This window comes from Arvicola amphibius, chromosome 1, assembly GCF_903992535.2.
Source record: "Arvicola amphibius chromosome 1, mArvAmp1.2, whole genome shotgun sequence".
Taxonomy (NCBI): domain Eukaryota; kingdom Metazoa; phylum Chordata; class Mammalia; order Rodentia; family Cricetidae; genus Arvicola; species Arvicola amphibius.
In genome coordinates this window covers 183,959,118-183,979,962 of record NC_052047.1, presented here as the reverse complement: position 1 = coordinate 183,979,962, position 20,845 = coordinate 183,959,118, and the positions used below count along the sequence as shown (strand labels likewise).

The 20,845-nt window shown below is 45.0% G+C and overlaps 2 protein-coding genes across 2 annotated transcripts in view; one reads left to right on the top strand and one right to left on the bottom strand.

Annotated features, from left to right (window-relative positions):
• Positions 1 to 13,485, bottom strand: part of LOC119818764 (acyl-CoA desaturase 3) — a 29,299-nt gene extending 15,814 nt beyond the window's left edge. The window contains exon 1 of the mRNA XM_038336525.1: positions 13,278 to 13,485. Coding sequence (XP_038192453.1) covers positions 13,278 to 13,304 — 27 coding nt within the window. The 5' untranslated portion in view covers positions 13,305 to 13,485. The remainder of the gene's footprint in view (positions 1 to 13,277) is intronic.
• A 2,900-nt stretch (positions 13,486 to 16,385) lies between these two features.
• The window catches only part of Pkd2l1 (polycystin 2 like 1, transient receptor potential cation channel), a 49,087-nt gene continuing 44,627 nt past the window's right edge, over positions 16,386 to 20,845 (top strand). Inside the window, exons 1-2 of the mRNA XM_038335614.1 lie at positions 16,386 to 16,582; positions 17,927 to 18,132. The gene's annotated coding sequence lies outside the window, so the exon portion shown is untranslated. The remainder of the gene's footprint in view (positions 16,583 to 17,926; positions 18,133 to 20,845) is intronic.

Sequence of the window (20,845 nt, the reverse complement as noted above, 5' to 3'; positions counted from 1 at the left end):
CTTCATTTGGAATATCCACAGAAGTCAGAGAATTATTAAGGGGTCAGGGGAGCTGGGGGGACTCCACAGGGAGGAAGGTAGTCACGGTTAAACCAGGAGGAAAGGAGAGTAATGGGACAGGGTTGGCTGAATGCCCTTCCCAAGCAGCATTCCTGCCTGAGCCAGCTGCCAGGGTAGTGGCCACACAGAGCTTGGCAGCCCAGGGGAAAAGGTGGTCAACAGTGGCTGAGCCTAGACAGAGGAGAACATAGCCGAAGGGGAAAACCCTGGCTTCTTTAAATACTACCTTTTTTTTTTTTTTTTTTAACAACCTGTCCCAAATAACCCAGCAGTTATACGGACAATTGTATCCACACTGGTAAATCAGACATCTATGAGAATGACGCTGTTTCCTCCAACAGCTCGGTCACACCCTTCTGTACCTGTTTTGGGGAGCATTTCTCTAATTACCTGAAATCCCAAATAGGTTCCATTCAATGTATTCAGGGTGGGTTACACCCCTGAGATTTAGAAAGGCTTTAATATGCCACATGGACTACCAACACAAGTGTGTGACAAGACCTCCTTATAATGAGAGCAAATATAATTTGCATATTAATTGGAACCCATCTCCTGTGTATGGCCCGATTATCTTTAGTCTATTACTGGCTTTTCCTTTTCTACTTCTGGGCCTGGTCTTACTATCAGGTAAAACCTTCTGAAAGCTTTAACTTAGCAGCAGCTTTCACCAAACCCAAGACTAAGAATGTCATCAGACAGCATCTGGGACCTATCGCAGAGTTCTCTGCATTGCTGTTACCCACCTCTCTGATGTTTCCACCGATGTATTAGAAAGGGCCTTGATTTACAACTTTTTTCTTTTCCGGAAACAGATCCAGGTGGTGGTGGCTCACACTAATCCCAGCACTAGGGAGGTGGAGACAGGAGTGGTATGGCTGGACAGAAAGAGGAATATAAAGAGGAAGAGACAGGAACTCACTGGTATTTGGAGTCTGAGATTTGGTGGAGGGACAGTACAGTCTAGAGAGTGTGAGGATCGCCCCTTTGGTCTGAGCACTGGTAGAGGTAAAAGGTCTCTCTCACTTACTGTTAGTTTATTGCTCTATTTTTCTGATCTTCAGCATTAAACACTATTTCTGCTCTGGGTTTTTATTATTCATGCTACACCCCAGTGTTACAGAGGAGCCTTGGGTGACTGTTTAGACAACCAGCTGTTTCTGTTATTTCTCACATTTTTTGGAAGTCGTTTACGTGTGCTTCCTGCTTCTTTGTATGTAGGTAATATAATTTCCTTCTCAGGTCTAATGTCATTGAAGACTAGGTAGCTATAGATATAGTTTTGCCTTGTTAAAAAAATTCAGGAAAGAAACTAACATAAAGAGGTTTAAATTGTTTAGGGTTGAGAGACATCAAAAGATAGTTTTGGGTTGGTAATGCTAGTTAGGATAGAAAGTGAATTAGGTGCAACATTTTGAACTCACCAAATAGGATAGATAATGGAGTATTTTCTCTGAATTTTTCGAATGCTAATGGACAAGACATTGTTAATGTAATTATTGCTTACATATATTTGTATATAGTTATTGTACTTATTGTTTATAGTTTTTCTATGTTAGTTATAACTATTTTTATTTTAGACAAAAAGAGAGAAATGTGATACTTTGTTTGTGTTCCGATAAATAAAGCCTGCCTGGAGACCAGAGGGTGGCCTAGCCAGTAGTTAACAGTAGAGGTCTGGAGGTCTGTAACAGGAAGAGACAAGGCTGAGTGTAGTCAGGATCCCAGCCCTTCTGGAGCTGAGCAGTCAGAGAAGTAAGAGGTGGCTGCGATTGGTCCTGTACTCCTCTGACCTTTCGGTTTTTACCCCATATCTGACTCCAGATCTTTATTACTAAGACTAATTAGTATCATGCTTCATATTTACATTTAAATAGAAGGAAGGAGGTATGCATACTTAAAACAGTCCTAGTTAGGCGTGATTCCCCCCAGCAGCACTGACCCATTGTCAACACTGTGAAGTCTCTTCCCAGGAGACAACTTTTCCCTTTCCTCTGCAGGGGATTCCTGGGAAGTTTTTTTTTTTTAATTCTTTGGGGGTACATAACTAAAGCAAAGGACAATGTTGCATGTTTAGTGTATCCCCTTCCTGCCAGGGTATTTACAATGGTATTCCTGGAGTTGAAGCTTTTCTCTAAAATTCTGGTATCAGAAAGGAGTCTGACTGGATAGTATTGGATAACTACTTAAATATCATCAGGCATGGTGGTCCTTGTGGTTGGACCCTTCTTCAAAACAGCTTGTAAAATCATGGACTGAAGTTGCAGGATTCTGATTATTGGCCAACACCAAACCAACCAAATAAATGAAAAATCGAGCTCTGAGTCCTATATCTGGTCCTCTGTGGGGATGTGATGTGCTGAACTGTCTGGTTGCTTGCTATAGACGGCTACAGGGCAAGCCAGGACAGAAGTCCTTGTGTTCTTGCTGAGGTGTTTCAGGGTTAGCTACAATTTGATCTCCTTGATGATGAATCCCATGAAAAATTACCCAACTCTTTTCTAGGAGCCTAAAGTCAAGAAACTTATCTTAGTTTCTGTTGGACTTCCTGCTTTAAAGGAACTCACTCCAGCTGTCTGTCTTAGCTTCTGTCAAGGAGTAAGATGCCAGGACGTGGTTTCTGGACACACTGTACTTCAGTCTCGAATACCTGAATACCTGAGTTTTGTTCTTCCAGTTGGTTGGAATAAAGACTTTCATTGGTTATAAACTGATAGCCATCAGGGGTGAGGGTGGGGAAGGGTGCTCCCCAAATCAAGACAAATACTTGACAAATACTTAATTTTTTTCCCCCGAGGCAGGGTCTCTTTATATAGCCCTGGCCCTGGCCCGGCTGCCCTGGAACTCACTATGTAGACCATGCTATCCTCTCATTTACAGAGATCTGCCTGCCTCTGCCTTCTGAGGGCTGGGATTAAAGGAGTACACTACCATATACCCAGCTAAACCTTATTTTCAGATTTTTATCTAGCCAAAGGCTTTCTGCTAAGAAGGAACAAGGACAAACTGTTCTTTCCCATAAGAGTCAATCTTAATGACCTGTTACTTACCTAGATAGGTAATCACCCCTCAGAGAGAGATTAGGATTTAGACCTACTCCCTGGTAGGTATACAGCTAGGGAGGGGGCCATTGCAAGGTAATAAAGGTGGTGAATTTTCAAGCTGTCCGGTTTCTTTCTCACCTTCCTAATTTGAGACTTAAAACCTGGCAGCTTAAAACAAAGGCACTGATTGTTGGCTTCTGTTTCCCAGCACCAGGCCCTCTGCTGATGCTCCGGCAAATTAAAGGCAAGACCAACACATGGAGCCAATTAATCCTCTTTTATCACTGCAATAGACTCTTCAAGATAGAGCATGTCTTGCTCTTGCAAAGCACTGCCGGTTGTAAGCACTCACATCAGGGGGCTCACAACTGCTTGCTATTCTACCTCCAGGGGATTTGATGCCTTCTTCTGGCCTCCATCAGCACTTGGAATTCACATTAACATAACCCACATAAGACATATACACATATATAAATAAATCTTTAAAAAAATTTTTTTGGGGTGATTTGAAAGAAAATGGCCCCCCAAAGGAGTAGCACTATTTAGAGGTATGGTCTTGTTGGAGTAGGTGTGGCATTGTTGGGGGAAGTTTGTCACTGTGGGAGTAGGCTTTGAGGCCCCCCTATGTTCAAGCTACACCTAGTGTCTCAGTTCACTTCCTGTTGCCTGGGGATTAAGATGTAGAACTCTCAGCTCCTTCTCCAGCACCATCTCTGCCTGTATGTTCCATGCCACCATGATGATAATGGACTAAACCTTTGAAACTAAGCCACCTCAACTAAATGTTTTCCTTTATAAGAGTTGTATGGTCAAGGTGTCTCTTTAAAGCAATAGAGACCCTAACTAAGACAATTTCTTAAAATTTTTCTTAAAGACTGCTGAAATTGATCATCGTGTGGAATATTTCTGAGCATTGTGTGAATATATATTGCTGAGATTGCTTTAATCAAGAAGCTGACTTGCAAATAGCTGAGCAGGATAAAATTAGGGGGGAGATCTAAACTGAAAATGCTGGGAAGAAGAGGGGTGGGGTCAGAGGAGTCACCAGCAGATACAGAGAGAAGCAAGATGGGCATGCTGTGCTGAGAAAAGGTACTGAGCTTTGTGGCAAAACATAGATAAGAAACATGGGTTAATTTAAAATGTAAGAGTTAGCTAGTAACAAGCCTGAGCTATTGGCTGAGCATTTATAATTAATATTAAGATTCTGTGTCAGTTATTTGGAAACTTGTGAGTGGGAAAGAAGCATCCACCTACACCATCTGGGTGTTTAACCATCTTACTAAGACACTGAGGCCAATGAGGATAAAGAAGGTAAAAGGATAGCCAATGTTTTGGCCCCTACCCCAGGTCACCCAGTTCCCAGGAGGCGATAAGACACCTCTGAAAGGATACTTCAAGTAAGTCACCTATCCTCATGGTCAGAGACACTATAGAGTCTCTGGTGTGTATTCTGCAAAGGACAGTCATTGATGCCCTCAGAACTTCCAAGGCAAGCCACACAGACAGCACAACCTTGATGCATCCCATAGATGATGTAACTGACAGAAGAAAAACTAAAGGAGCCATGAGGTTCTTTCCAAGTCCTTAGAAAGCCTCAATTGGCCTTAACAATGTAAAGAAAATAGGATGGGGGTATGTGCTTACAGGGACCTACCCTTCTATAATTGCTGTGAGTGGGCTTTTTTTTTTTTGCTTTTTTTGTGACAGCATTTCTCTGTGTAGCCCTGGCTGTTCTTGAACTTGCTCTGTTGCTCTGTAGACCAGGATAACCTCAAACTCATAGGGATCTACCTGCCTCTGCCTCCTGAGTACCGGGATTAAAGGTGGGCATGGGTGGGGTACTTTTAAGGCCATGTCCCTCCCAAAGTTGCTATTGGCAGTTAATGGTTATTGGGCATCGTTTTCTTTGCCGGAGAAGGCCAGTAGTACTGAAAATGACCCTTCACTCATGCTCATATAAGCAGCCCTAATTTGTTTGTGTTTTATCAAATAAAGCTTGTCCGAAGATCATAGTGCAAAGCTAAACCACTAGAGGCCAGGCAGTGGTGGCACACACCTTTAACCCCAGGACTCAGGAGACATAGGCAGAGGGATCTCTGTTCGTTCAAGGCCACCCTGGGCTAAGTGAGATTGAATCTGTCTAGAAAAGAAACAGGTCACACCAAGGTGATCCCTGCCTGTAACACGATTAATACAAACCCAGAGACAGAAACAGGTGTTCAACCTGAAGGTCAGAAAAGCAAAACAGTCAGTCACTGGCTCTTACCTCCACCTCAGTCTGAAATGGCGATCCTGCCTTCAGGAATCTCAGAATGAGACTGTGAGTGAGAGCTGTCTCCTCCCGTCTTATATTCCTCTCTAGTGCAGGGATTAAAAGTATGCACCACTACCACCCCATTAATATGGCAGACTAGTGTGGCTACTAGGATTAAAGGTGTGTGTCACCACTGCCTGGTCTGTAAGATTGATCATTGTGGATGCTTTGCTCTCTGAATTCAGGCAAGTTTATTTATTAAAATACAAATGAATATCACTACACACACCTTTAATCCCAGCACTAGGACAGTGGAGACAGGAGTGATATGGCTGGGTGGAAAGAGGACTATAAGGCGGGAGGAGACAGGAGCGCAGGACAGCCTGAGGTTTGGTGGAGGATGCAGTCTGAGGACAGGATCGCCCCTTTGGTCTGAGCATTGGCAGAGGTAAAAGATCTCTCTAGTGGCTGGCTGCTTCTCTCACCGCTCAGCTTTAACCCCCTAATATCTGACTCTGGGTTTTTATTAAGAACCATTAGAATTTGTGCTATATCTAATTAAACTCATCAGGACATAGATACACACATACCCACAAAGACACGAAATCAGAAGGAAGACTGGTTTGGAAGAATAAGGTAATAGAGTCGGGGGGTAACAAGATAGGGTAATGAGGAGATAAGTGTTATTAACATACATTGTATACATTTATAAAATAGCATAATGAAGTACATTATGCATAAATTAACTTATGCTGATAAAAAAGAAAACAGAGGACTAGCAAAAATGGCTCAGCAGATAAAGGCACTTGCTGCCAAGGCAGAAGACCTGAATTCCTTCTCCAGGACCCAAATGGTGGGAAGGTGGGATAGATTCCTGCAAGTTGTTCATATGAGCCATGACACTTACATTCAGATACACACATACATACATACATACACACACACACACACACACACACAAACACACACTGTTAATGCAATCGAAAATAAGTAAAGAGAACATACAAAAGAAAGATATTGAAAGAGAAAGAAAGAATAAAGATTAATTTTTGGCCACCTACATAGTCATACAATTTGTCTCTGGAGAAAGCAATTGGTAATAATACCAAACAAAGAATTAAATTTGTTTTGTTTTTGTTTTTGGAGACAAAGTCTCTCTACATTGCCCTGGTGTACTTGGAACTCACTCTGTAGACCAGGCTGGCTTTGAACTCCCAGAGATCCACCTGCCTTTGCCACCTGAGTGCTGGGATAAAAAGACATATGCTTCCACACCTGGACTAAGATACCTTTTTAAGAAGAGACAAGGGACAGATTCATTCTCTACATCCTCCCCCTTTAACTCCAAAGTATGCCAGGTGGGACATCATAGTCACACCAGCCAGGTGCATCTGAAGGGCTCTTATGATTCCCTAACGGTATTTTCCTATGCCTGAAGCCCGAGGGGGATTTAACCCCTAATCAGTAAACTCCTTCATTACTGGCTTCTAGCCCCTGCCAGTCAATCTGTAACATGCCAATGATTTTTTTTAAAAAAACACCTAATGGGAACCTTCATGCTGTATGGGGAAACTATTATTATTTTACATTAACTGGTTCTTAACTCCTGTATTTTGCTATCCCTAGTTTCTGCTAGTGCCCAGTGGTTTGCAGTCCTGAATCTTGAAGGTGTCGCTTTTCATATTTCCATAACACCTGAATCACTAAAGGGAAATTATTCCCAAGTTCCTTTCTTAGGAGTGAGAGCAGAAGGCTTCCAAGAACTTAAAACTGCCTTGCTCAAGGCTCCGGATTTAGGATTGCCACAGCACAGCCACATAGACCTTGTACACTGTGTGTGGCTGAGGGCCAGGAAGATGTACTAGGATGGCAGCCAGCTCTCCTTTCTTAGTAGAAGAAACCCCTTTTGGTGAACAATTTTGGAGCTGGGTCTCTGGGTTCCAACATTGGAAAGGGTTACATGTCCATTTATAATCCAAATAGTGATTTATCTCTCTTCTAAAAAGGACTTTATGTTTTGCTTTATGCGTGTGAGTGTTTGCCAGCATGTATGTAACTGTACCACATGCGGACAAGGCCTGCAGAGGCCTGAGAGTTCCAGATCCTCTGGAACGAGAGCTACAGACACTCAGGAGCTGCCGTGTGGGTGCTGAAAGCCCAGCGCAGGTCCTCTACAATAGCATCGTGAGTGCTTTTGGCCACTGAGTCATCTCTCCAGCCTCTGTCTCCTCTGCTTACAGTCAGTACACCTTTATATGATACTGTGGCAACCTAACTCATGTCTCTGGGTTCCTTTGACCATTCTCTGAGGCCTGAAAGAAAGTACCCCAAATACTCTACAATCTATTTTGGCTAGATCCACTCACTTCCCATCTCCTAAAGGGTTTTAGAAGATCAACTCTTGAATGGGGAGTCTTGGGTAGCTAGTTAGATATTTGTGGGCTTGGACGTCATTGGAGATGGACACGCTCCCACCCCCAGCTCACAATCAGCACCTAGCAAAGCCATGAACTGAACTTGTAGGACTCACTAATGGTTAGAGAATAGGGTCTAGTACCTTCGGTGCTGGTAGAGGCATGACCTTCTGAACTGTTCAGAAGGTCAGTAATAGACAGCAATATAAATGTTATAGTTATCTAAACAGAGGCTTTCTTATAAAGAACAAAAGCATATCACAGTCCCTTCCTGTAAGAGTCCATCCCAATGGGTCAGTCAGCATCAGAGAAAAACTCTATAGAAAAACTGCCTCTTCAGAGACCTTTGAAATGGTATAAAGCCTACCTAAATGTAGCTTGGTATAAAGGTCCCCTTGATCGCCCCACTCAATCCTTGAGAGTGAACCATTTTACTCTGCAGTAAAATTCCACCAGTCTTCTATGCTTTCCCTATTTCAATTTGATAGTTTTGGCAGAGATCATAAGGATCGGAGAGCCGAGGAGAGTCCAGATGGAGCCAATAGCATTATAGCAACAACCGCACGTGGAAAGGGGCAGTCGTCGCATTGACAGATTTCCCTGGTTGATTCTTCTTTTTTTAAATAAGGACAAGAAACTGGAAACGGGGCTGGAGAGATGGCTCACACGTTAAGAGCCCTGGCTGCTCTTCCAGAAGTCCTGACTTCAATTTTCAGCAGCCACATGGTGGCTCACAATGTTATCTGTAATGAGATCTGGTGTCCTTTTCTGGCATGCAGGCATACACGCAGACAGAACACTGTGTACAAAATGAATGAAAAATCTTAAAACAAAAATAAAGAAACTGGAAACAGTGGGTTGAGGTGTCAGCTCTGTCTGTCCTTGAGACCTTGCCAGTGCCTAATCAGAGGCACCAGGAGAGCAGCGAGAGATTGCATCTCTCTACTCAAGATGAGGCAAGAGTACAAGACAGGGAGAATTAAGAGGTGTGGGAAAGAAACGAAGCCCAAGAGTCTGGTGGAAATCTCCAGCCAGCTAAGAGTTAAAGATTTTGAGAGAACTAACAAAATTCCCTGTGAAGATTCTCCTCTTCGTTGTCTTATTTTTTCTTTTCTTTCTTTTTTGAGATCGAGTTTCAGGTAGCCCAGGCTGGCCTCAAAGCCACTATACATTGAAAGATGGCGCTGAGCTCCTGCTCATCTTGCTCCCACCCTCAGGTGCTGGGCCAACATGCCCCCCAGCAGTATTATTTTCCTCAGAGAGATATTTCAAAGGAGAATGGTGAAATAGCAGTGAGCCACGTCAGACAGAACCAAAGAACTAAAGCCATATGCAGTCATAACTCACTCCTGCCCAGTTACAAATCCACACATTTCTGAGAATCTCACAACCAAGACTGTGACATTTGTTTACAGTGGAAACATGTCTTAATTCCCTTGTGACCTAATGCAGTCAGGGCTTCTTTCTTTAACCCTTTGACTCAACCTTGGTTGTTGTTGTTTTAATCTCATGTACGGTAACTGACCAATGCTCCTCAGAAAGTTCTCTGTGATCTCATTTAGAAAAAGAAAAGTCCAAGTTCCATAAAAATTCTTTGAATTCCTCCTATAAGTAAAGCCCTCACTCATTCAGAGATATACTGTTATCTCCTCTCTCTCTCTCTCTCTCTCTCTCTTTCTCTCCCTCAAGCCAAATCCACGTTAAAACCTTTTTTTAAACAGTCTCACTATGTGGCTCACTATAGAATTCACTGTGTAGACTAGGCTGGCCTCAAACTCACAGAGATCGGCCTGCTTCCATGTCCCCAGGTGTTGGGATTAAAGATGTGTCCTGTCACATCCAGCATTAAAACCTTTTCTTAATAAACCCCAACTCATCTAGGTGTGGTAGCGCACACCCTTGATGCTGGCTCTTGAGAGGCAGAGGTGGATTCGTGTGAGTTGGAAGCTCTCCTAGTCGAACACAGAGATCCTGTCTCAAAATAAATTAAAATAAAATCAAAATAAACTCCAACCCTGCTTCATACCAACTCATCCTGAAATTCTTTCATGCCGCAAAGTCAAGCGTTCTGGCTTCCCCTCCGTAGGAATGGCAATGTGGAGCTGTGTCTCTGACTCACGGGGCTGCTGACAAGAATAGTGTACAACTGAAATCAAGTGTCCAGTCACGGTGGCAGTGTGCTTACTCCCAGCATTCAGGAGGCTGACCCAAGAGGATCAGGAGTTCAAGCCCACCTTAGCGTTTTGGATTATTTCCTTCTAGAAGTTTCTTTTTAATCTTTTCAGGTCACAGTTGACATCATACAGTTGAAATGAGGCCTTGGTAGGAGGGATGCCTAACGCACTGCATGCATGTGAACTGCAGCTTTGAGCATCTTCACTGGTCCTGGGTGCTAGACAAGTTCCCCGTGTTGCATGCGTGCAGGTACCTCTAAGATATACCCACTACTCAGGCAGGGAGGAAGCACTGGCTAAGAGTATCAAGGAGATCCCAGAACTAAATCACAGGCTGGCCGGTTGGCATGCTTTGAGCACTGAGGAGCAGCCACTAAAATTAACTCTACTGTAGGCAGAAGATGCGGGTGGGGGGAGAAGGGGGACACACAGACCACAGCCATGCCTGCTGGCCTGGGGAAAATACTGCTGCAATGACAGGATACTGGTGTGGGAGGTCCTTCCGTCTATATGTTGCTTTCATTGGTTAATGAATAAAGAAACTGCCTTGGCCTAGTTGATGGGGCAGAACTTAGGTAGGCGGGGAAGACAGAACGGAATGCTGGGAGGAAGAAAAGCAGAGGAGCCACCAGAATCAGACACGCTGAATCTTTTTGCTGGTAAGCCACTGCCACGTGACTATACACAGATTAATAGAAATGGGCTAAATCAAGATATGAGAGTTAGCCAATAAGAGGCTAGAGATAATAGGCCAAGCAGTGATTAATATAATTTCTGTGTGGTTATTTCATGGCTAAGCTAGCTGGGTGGCCAGGATGAACAAGCAGGCCCTCTCCCTACAACAGGATACTGTAAAAAGTATGACAAGAGCAAATTCCAAGGTGTTTCCTCCTTCAGGTCTTAGCTCTGAGAGATCCAAAATTCACTGTAAAAGAAGGACTCTCTTAATTTCTAAGGAATGAATTTTCCACTGTCCAGCTACTCTCTTACATATCTAAATATTAGACACTAGGACCTGCAAATACCAGAACAAGTGACTTATTATAGACCAGGACCTGGATTCATTTGTAGTCCTGGGAGAGGAAAAAAGACTCAAATTAGGCCAGCCAGGGTACCTGCCGGTGCTCACAAGTTTCTGAAAAGTTGTCTAACCAAAGTGTTTTCACCTCTTTTCAAAGATCCTTTCTAAGGCTGCAGAGACGGCTCCATGGGGAAAAGGCATGCTGTAAAAGCATGAGGACCCGAGTTCTAATCCACAGGACCTACATAAGAAGCCAGCAACTGAGTGTCTGCAACCCCAGCAGTCCTCCAGAAAGGGGAGAGGGGGGACAGGAGATTCCCAGAAGCTTGCAGGCCAGCTAGTCTGGTGTGCAAAGCAGAAAAAGAACAGACTCTATCTCAACCAACCCAAAGCAAGGTAGGAGGTAAGGACCGTCCCCTGAGTGCTCTGTGATGTGAAGCACAGATTCTAATTGTTCCTAATAACAACAACTCGGAGTCAGCTATCAGGGGCGGAAGCTGAAGGATCAGAGAGGCAGAGCGGTCAGCCACTAGAGAGCTCTTACCTCTCTACCAATGCTCAGACCAAAGGGGCAAACCTATCTCCACAAATCCTCAGGCTTTACAAAACCCCACAGACTGCATCCTCAGACTGAATCGCAGACTGCATCTGAGCTCCTGTCTCCACCCGCCTTATGTTCTACTCCTCTCTCCGCCCAGCCATATCACTCCTGTCTCCAGCTCCCTAGTGCTGGGATTAGCATAGAACTTTGAATTCATAGAGATCTGTCTGCCTCTGCCTCCCAAGTGCTGGGATTAAAGGTGTGTGCCACCACTGCCTGGTCTCTATGGCTACCTAGTGACTTAGCTCTGATCTTCAGGCAAGTTTTATTGTTGGAATACAAAAAAATTATCACTACAGTGATATGTGTATGCCAATGCTCACATACAGGACACACGTATATACACATATGCACATACATGCATGCACATGTATACAAAGCTGCTAAGTTGAAGAACTAAGTCTTTTTGCCACTCAGTTGATGAGTTCAAACAGGCTTCTGAATTACCTTGTAGGTTCAAATGTTTGCGCCTTTGTAAAATTCTGTATATTTTATGAAATTTTTCCCTCTTTCTTCTTCTTACTTAATTTATTTATTTTTCTGAGACAGGGTCTCTCTATGTAGTCCTGAATGTCTAGGAACTCACTCCATAGGCCAGGCTGGCCTCGAACTAAGAGATCATCACCTTTGCCTCCTGAGTGCTGGGATTACAGGTATATGCCACCATGGCCTGACTCCCCCTCCCCCCCCCCCTTTTTTTGAAATTCTACATCCATTTGAGCTCCTTGAGACTCACCTAAGGAACACATATAAACTAAATCTCCTAGTCAAGAATCTCTTAGGGAGTGACTATTTTGATAGGCTAAGCACACAGGGCTAGAGTGCATGGCCTTTCTCAAGGCCAGGCTGCAGCAAATGTGTGTCAGATGCGCTCTAAGGTCTTGTTTTCTTCTTATTTACTCCCATCCTGCCAAACCCAGGCTTCTGCAGTTGCTTGATAGAAGCCCTTACCATATTTTGAAGAACAGAAATCTCCCCAATTAGATCTACAAAATTGCTATAATTTTTATTTTTGACAAGCTTAAGAAACGCATGGTGGAGGCCATTGGACATGGCAACCAGCCTGCAATTCCAATGCATGGCAACACTGGCCAGCAAGACAGCTTGTACAGAGAGCTCTGGTTTGACTGAGAAAACTTGCCTCGGTGGACAAGACAGATGAATGAGATGCGTAGGCCAAAGCACATTCTGCTCTGCAGTGCCCTCATGTCCACTTCTCTGCACCCACATGGAGGCCAATAACCATCCATGACTCCAGTTCCAGCGCCCCTCGTGCCCTCTTCTTGCCTAGATGGGTACCAGGCATGTCCACAGTACTCATGCATATATGAAGGAAAAACACTGATACACGTAAAAAATGAAAATAAATAAATCTTAAAAAGATAGACAGTGATTCCCCAAATCAACATTGGGTCTCTACACTCATGTATACATACATGCAGTCATAGTGCCCACACACACATGTGCCTATGAGCATGTAGAGGTGCGTTCACACACATGCACAGCACAAACACACATGCGAAAGGAGAAGGAATAAAAAGATGGAGGATCAAGTTGGCAGATCCTTGTTCACGTCTTCAGACAGTGGAAGATGGCAGACCTTTAGCAGAGGGCCAAGTCCCTCCAAGTGTTCTCAACTCCTTCACCCCAGAAATTTGTCTCAGCCTGGGCCTGCGCGCACTCATGGGGATCTAAGCATAAAATCTTACCTCTTCTTGCAGCAAGTGTCCTGGCATGCTGGCTCTTGGATGCTGAGGAAATCTTCCACAGACTGAGAATGGTGGAGTCTGGGACAGCAGGACAGGGTAGGCTTCTGCTGGTACTAGTCTTTCCCTGTACAGCCAGCTCCCAAATAACAACACAGAAAAAGAAGTTAGGTGTTGCCACAAACCCTCCCTGTGCCTTTTATGCAGGATGGCTGTCCGGGTTCCCCCTTGCTGTGTCTGCTCCCAAAGCTGCAGATTTAAAGGCTTTGCTGACTGTGAATGATTGGTCCTGTTTCCTCACAGACCTTTTATCTGCTGCCAATAAGGGGTAAGGTGAGCAGAGCTGGCTGGCCTAAGGGTAACCCTGGGCTGAGGTGAAGGTGGGAGAGGCCAGGAACCAGAGTACAGTCAGATGACAGCTAAGCCAGAGTGATGGGATGCCTCAGATGCCAACATCCCAATGACTCCCACCCCTGCTCTTGGTCATGACAAGCTTGCTAATGGTGTTTTGTCTACTCTGGCTTTGTCATTCGTCAGAGAGCATTTGGTACCACCTCAATTTACTGCTGCCATTGGTTAAGCACAATCTGCTGGTCCCTCTTGTGTCATCCCTTGTTCTTCCTCCCTCTTGGCCTCCACCCACAACCTTGTGACTTCAGGAGCACATGAGTATTACTCTCTAGAAGAGTGAGAGCTCATAGTCCAACAGTGAGGGTCGGGTCTGGGTGGAAGGAGACTCCACACATACCACAAGCCCTGGAGCAGATGCACAAGACAGAACAGGAAAGCAAGGTGCTGCCCTTCACCTGGGATTCCACCTCAGCCTGCGGGAAGGGGAACATAGTCTCCAGCTCCAGGCCATGAGCCAAAGCTGTGGGTGGAACCTACCTTTCCCCTTAGCTACTGCTGTGCAGAAGTTGCATACCGGTGACCCAAACAGCTCTTGACTGCCTACTGACACCAGTACTAGGAACTCTGACGACATCTTCAGACAAACACATAGATTCGTGTGTCAGCATATGAACTGGTAGAGCCGAGTTAGCCCAGAAATGTATTTCTCAAAGTTCTGGAAGCTGCCAGTCTAGAGACAGAAGACATACAGTGATATTCACAAGCGGAATACAATCTTTAAAAATTTTAATGTATTAATTTTTTTATGTATATGAGTGTTTTGCCTGCATATATGCATGTGCACATATGTGAGCTTGGTGAGGAGGTTGGGAGTCATCAGATCCCCTGGAACTGGAGTTACAGATGATTGTGAGCAACCATGTGGGTGCTGGGAACTAAACTCTGGTCCTTTGCAAGAGCAAAAACTGCTTTAAACTGCTGAGCCATCTTTCTAACCCAATAGGACACAGTCTTATGTATTTATGTGATCTCAATAGATTAATCCAGTTTTAAAAAAGGAAAAAGGTAAAAGAATCACCAGGCTGAGCTCCTAGTTCTGGAACTTGCTGAGATACTAGTTTACCCTTGGGCAATTTACTCTGTATGTTCAACTTCATCATCTGTGTGATGGGAATAATACATTGTTTTGCAAATTTTCTCTGACCATTTAATAGATCAGTAGATCTAGAGTCACAGTTAGCAGAAATTGCTGCTACTGCACTTACATGCAGACCTCTTGACTTAAGTCTTCAGATTATTCCGTGATTTTACCTGGAATGTCTTCTTTAGATTTAATCCCCTTTTTGCTTAGCATAATCTAAGTCATGTTACCAATTCCAGCTCCTCTGCTGTTGCTTTATTTTGATTCTGGGAGAATATATTATCTAACACAAGCCCAGGATGGCCAGTCTTGAAGCACAGTGTTCCCATGCCAGCCTCTCCAGTGTCAGGATGAGAGGTGTGCATTGACTTCACATCCAACTTTCTCACCAATCTCTGCAATTAATCTTAGTCACAGGTTAGAGGCACAGTAACGTCTACAGATTTCTAAGCACACTCCACATCTTACAGCCTGTCTAAGTCACTGTTCTATTGCTGTGAAGAGACACCATGACCACAGCAACTCTTATTTAAAAAAAGATATCATTTCATTGGGACTGACTTATGGTTCATAGGTTTAGCCCATTGTCATCATGGCAGGAAGCACGGTAGCACACAGGCAAACATGATACTGGACATCTGGGTCCGCAGGCAGGAGAGAGAGAGAGAGAGAGAGAGAGAGAGAGAGAGAGAGAGAGAGAGAGAGAGAGAGAGAACCACCATTGGGTCTAGTTTGGATTTTTGAAACCCCCAAACCCATTCCCAGTGATACATGTCCTCCAACAAGGCCATACCTTCGCCAAGAAGGCCACATGCCCTAAACCTTTCACTCCCTACGAGCCTACAGGGGCCATTTTCATTCAAACCACCACACCAATATCTTCTACTCTATTCATTCCATAAAAATATTACTCATGATCCTGCAGATTTTACTCATAGGTATATACTCAACAGAAATGAAAACAGATACACACACACACACACACACACACACACACACACACGTCAATGAATTTCATAGCATCCAAAATGGAAGCAACACAAATCTTAATCCACTAAATAAAGGATAGTCATAAATACTATGTCCACAAAATGAAGTATTATTTGCCATAAAGTATGGAACATATGCTAAAACATAAATGAGATTTGAAAGCCAAATGATTAGTGAAAGAAGTCAGGTACAAAGGACCACCAATTGCATGATTGTGTTTATAGAAAATGTTTAGAAAGGACACTTTGTAGTGATAAAAAGTAGATTAGAAGTTGCCAGAAACTTAGAAGGAGGTTGGAGATGGTACTGGCTATAGAGTAATGGCCAAGAGGAGCAGGGTTTCTTTGAGGGTGTGGGAATTAATCTATGAATAAGCTAAACATCATTGAATTATTTTATTGAAATAGGTGAATTCTATGGTATAGAGATTATATCCCTAATAAACAAACAAACACAGAAAGTCCTTCCAGCTACTGTTGGTGTAGCAACGGCAATGCTGAGTTAATCAGTTTGCCTATACAAACAAGCACACTATGCACATTGTTATGCAAACAGCCTCATGGATCTCCCCCTCCACACTGAGCAGGGCCTCATGACACTGGAGTCAGAAGTCAGAGCTGCAGAAAATGCCCTCATTACCCGGGACCTCGGAGCAAAGAACAGTGTAGGGAAGGAGGGATGAAAGCCAGCGCTGCTCCTGGCCCAGGTCAGTCCTTGCTAGTTCTCTGGGTGAGAAGAGACATGAGACATGGACCCCTGGGACTGGAGCTTTTCCCTATCCAGTGATCAAGGCTAGGAAAGACAGCGGATGACCAGGAAAGATGATGTAAGTGTTTTGTACCCTGCTGTGTCCAGAAAGAGTGCAGCCATTGGAACAGAATTGCTAATACGTTCTTTAAATGAACTTTATTCATTCAGGTGTGTGTGTTTGTGCTTTGCAGGAAAGTGGGGGATGAGAATGAGGATTCAAAAGGCACAGAATCCAGCTGTGTGTGTGTGTGTGTGTGTGTGTGTGTGTGTGTGTGTGTGTGAAGGGTGGGGGGTGTCAGAGGGCAACATTCAGAAATTGGTTCTCTCTTTCTACCATGCGAGTCCTAGGAATCAAATTCAGGTCATTTGGATTAGCAGCAAGTGTCTTTGCCCTCTGAATCATCTTGCCAGCCCTTAACAAGTACATAGGACTTCTGTAGGACAGAGAGAAGGCTCAGCGGTTAAAAGCACTGGCTGCTCTTCCAGAGGTCCTGACTTCAGTCCGCAGCAACCGCATTGTGGCTCACAACCATCTGTAATGAGATCTGGTGCCTTCTGGCATGCAGGCACATGCAGGTATAACACTATATACATAATAAGTAAAATAACTAAATCTTTATTTAAAAAATTACCAGGCAGAAGTGGCGCACGCCTTTAATCCCAGCACTCAGGAGGCAGAGGCTGGCAGATCTCTGTGAGTTTGAGGCCAACCTGGTCTACAGAGCGAGTTCCAGGACAGGCTCCAAAGCTACAGGAAAACACTGTCTCAACTCCTGTCCCCCTCCCCAAAGAACCACTTCTACTAAAGAGCTCCAGTTCTTCATCTTGGCCCATACGGTTAAAAAAACAAAAACAAGGCGCTGGAGAGATGGCTCAGCAGTTAAAAACACTAGTTGCTCTTCCAAATGTCCTGAGTTCAATTCCCAGGATCTGTGGCTTACAACCATCTGTAATGGGAGCTGATGTTCTCTGCTGGCATGCAGGTATACATGCGGAGCACTCTTACATAAAATATAAATAAATACACTTTTTTTTTTTTTTTTTTTTTTGCTTTTTGAGACAGGGTTCCTCTGTGTAGCTTTGGAGTCTGTCTTGGAACTCGTTCTGTAGACCAGGTTGGCCTTGAACTCACAGGAGTCTGCTTGCCTCTGCCTCCTGAGTTCTAGGATTAAAGGCGTGCACCGCCATCGCCTGGCTATAAATAAATAATATTTTAAAACAAAAACAGTATGAAAGCTTTCCATTCTGAATATCCCCCCACCCCCACCCAATCACTTTGAATCAGGTGCCTGCTGGCCTCTGCAGGAGGTCCGATAATCACTCAAAAAGCATTTCTAAACGTTAGCTACACTTAACCTTTTGAAGCCAAAGGCACAAGGGTAAGAGACGAAGGTATTTTATTATCTGCTTCCTTCCCCAGAGTCCTACAAAGGCTCCAGTTCTTTCTCCCAAACCTACAGCTATCTTGGATCTCAGGAACAGCAGAGATGCATTTAGAGACCACCCCCTCCCCGGAGCAGAAATAGTCACCTCTTGGGAACTGGGGACAGAGATTTATCCATGACTACCTTTCAGAACTAGAACTGACGTACTGATAAACTGAACCGTAGTTTAATCAAGGCTTTTGTAAGTATATTACTTTTCCTCCCCCATCTCAATTCCTCCCGTGTTTTTAGCTAATGTCAACTCCAGTACCCCCAAGATGGGCTAAAATTCTCAATTTCTGTCGTTCCAAACTGGCCCCTCGGACTAAATAACTTCCCATCTTTTCACCACTGTGTTTGTTTTTTTGGGGTGAATGGCCAAAGCTGATGTGCTACAACTCAGAGTTGGGATTCTGGCTTAAGACTGCTGTTACAAACTAAGCAAGAGGCTTTCTAGCCCACGAGCATATAGACCAGACGCTCTGTGACTAAGCATGGGGTGTCCGTGGGATCCCAGCCACAGGGGTAAGAACGGGCCTCCCAGGAACTTGTCTGGAGGAAACCTCCATGTCTTCAGCGGATGGAGTTTAGCCCTGGATGTCATCAACTACAGGAGAAAGGCACAGGCCAGACGAGCAAGGGAGAAACAAGAAGACATTCTGGATGACGGAGTACTGTGGAATCGCAAGCGGCCAGTGAGGTTAGGTGTGGGAAGGAATAGGTGATGTGGTTCAGAGCCCAGCAGAAGAAAGGACATTATATGATACAACACTGACTAATACCCTTGGTGCATAGCTGCTCTCAGGTCTAGGCGAAAAGCCCTATGGTGAAGTCAGTGAACTTGTCCCTGAGTTAGGAGACATTTGTCTGTCCACACAGTGCACAGAGTCATCCACAATCTCTCTCTCCCCTCTCTCTCTCCCATCCTTCCCTCCCCACTTCTTCCCTGTCTGCTACAGAACTGAGGTGTGGTGGTGGCGGCAGGGTAGGTGTGGGGACTGGGGAGTGGTTTCTACCAGACTGTTTGTGAACCAGAGGCAGTTGACTGGGACAGCTAGTGCCTTGAGAGCAGGACCTGTGGTCAAGGGCTGACAGCCTGCACAGCTCAGACCAGGGGAGTGTGGTCTCAGGATAGGGTCAAGGGTGGCCTGACCTCCCTTATCTTTCCAGGCCCCAGGCCACTTCCTCCCTTCTGTGCGGTTCATAGGGGACTTTCTCCAGCCTACAGAGCACGTGCTTTGTAGAGGCTTTCCATGTGGATGGGCACAGACAACAGGGTAACACAGGCCCTGGGCCTCCAGTGACCTCCTGCCATTGGTTTGCCACAGTGGCCACATAACCCAGAAGGAGGTATTAGACGTTCTTAGAGTCCAGATTCACACTCGGTGGGACTCTCAAGGCCAGCACAGAGCTTCCACCCTCAAGAGTGAGCTTGTGACCTTAACTGTGGTCACCTGAGGACAAGCCAGGCACCCAGCATTCTCAACCCCCATCACTCTGTTTACAAATGTTTGTCTTCTACAGACCAGTGCCAGCAACCACTTAATTGATATTCGGTAGCTACCAGATCCTCTGGGCCACCTGGAAAAGCTGTGGCTGCCCTGTCATCTACTTGGCCTTGCTTAGGTGTCCTAGTTAGAGTTTCTGTTGCTGTGAGGAAACACCATGACCAGAATTACTTGGAAGTAAACGGGTTCCATTGCCGTACACTTCCACACCATAGTCTGTCACTGACGGAAACCAAGGCAAGAACTCAAGCAGCGCAGGACACTGGAAGCAGGAATTGATGCAGTGGCCAGGAGGAGTGCTGCCTACTGGCTTTCTCTGTCTGGCTTGCTCGGCCTGCTTCCTTATAGAACTTAGGACCACCAGCTCAGGATGACTGAACTAACTATAGACTGGGGCCTCCCCCATCAATCACTAATTAAGAAAATGCCCTACAGGTTCGCCTACAGCCAGATCTTATGGAGGCACTTTCTCAATTGAGGATCCTATCTCTCATATGACTCTAGCTGGTGTCAAGTTGATATAAAACTAGTCATCATCACACCGGGGTAGTGAACTCATCGCTGACTCTGGTACCATGGTAGAGTGACCCGTGAAACTGGGTGTCCAGAAAGGGTCTAGGACCTGATGTTGGCCATTCAGGCTCCTGCCAGGGCAGGCTGGTGCCTGGGCCCGAAGCTAACAGGCCTTTACAGTTAAGGACTGTAAGCAATGAGTCAAAAGTAAAGGTGGGAAGAAGGAGGGCTGACTTGGTGGGTGAGTCTGGATGTTCAGAAGAACAGCAAGAGTCCCGTTCAGGGAGACTGGGAGAATTTCTGCCACAGTCGCGTGTGGGGGCGGGGTGAGGGAGGAACTGACTGAAGGCTGAGAGGTTTGACTTGTCCTCTCAGAGGTGGGCTGGCGGGGCACTTGGTAGACACTTCCAAAAACTGAGGGTGCCACTTCTCTAAAGTATGGGGGCCATAAGGAGAAGATAGATATCACAGAACTTCAACCACAGGGAGAACCACTGACCAAGATTCCTTACCCAGGGTCACATTCTCCTTCATGGTTTTTAACCCAGAAGCAGAGAGGCCAATCAGGGACGGTCCCCAGCCCAATCCTGGGGGATGCAGCACTCAGCTGATGGTCTATTTCTTCTTAAAGATTTATTTTTATTGTGGGTGCGTGGGTGCTTTGCCTGTGTGTATATATCTGTGTACCATGTGCACGCCTGGTGCCCTCAGAGGTCAAAGGAGGGCGTTGGAACTGGAATTGCAGATGGCTGTGAGCCACCATGTGGGTGCTGCGAATCAAACCAGGGTCTGGAAGAGCAGCCAGTGCTCTTTAGCACTGAAACCAGCCCCCTGGTGATCTGTTTTGGTTCCCTGAAGTTTCTAGCAACCATCTTCACACCACAGCCATTCACT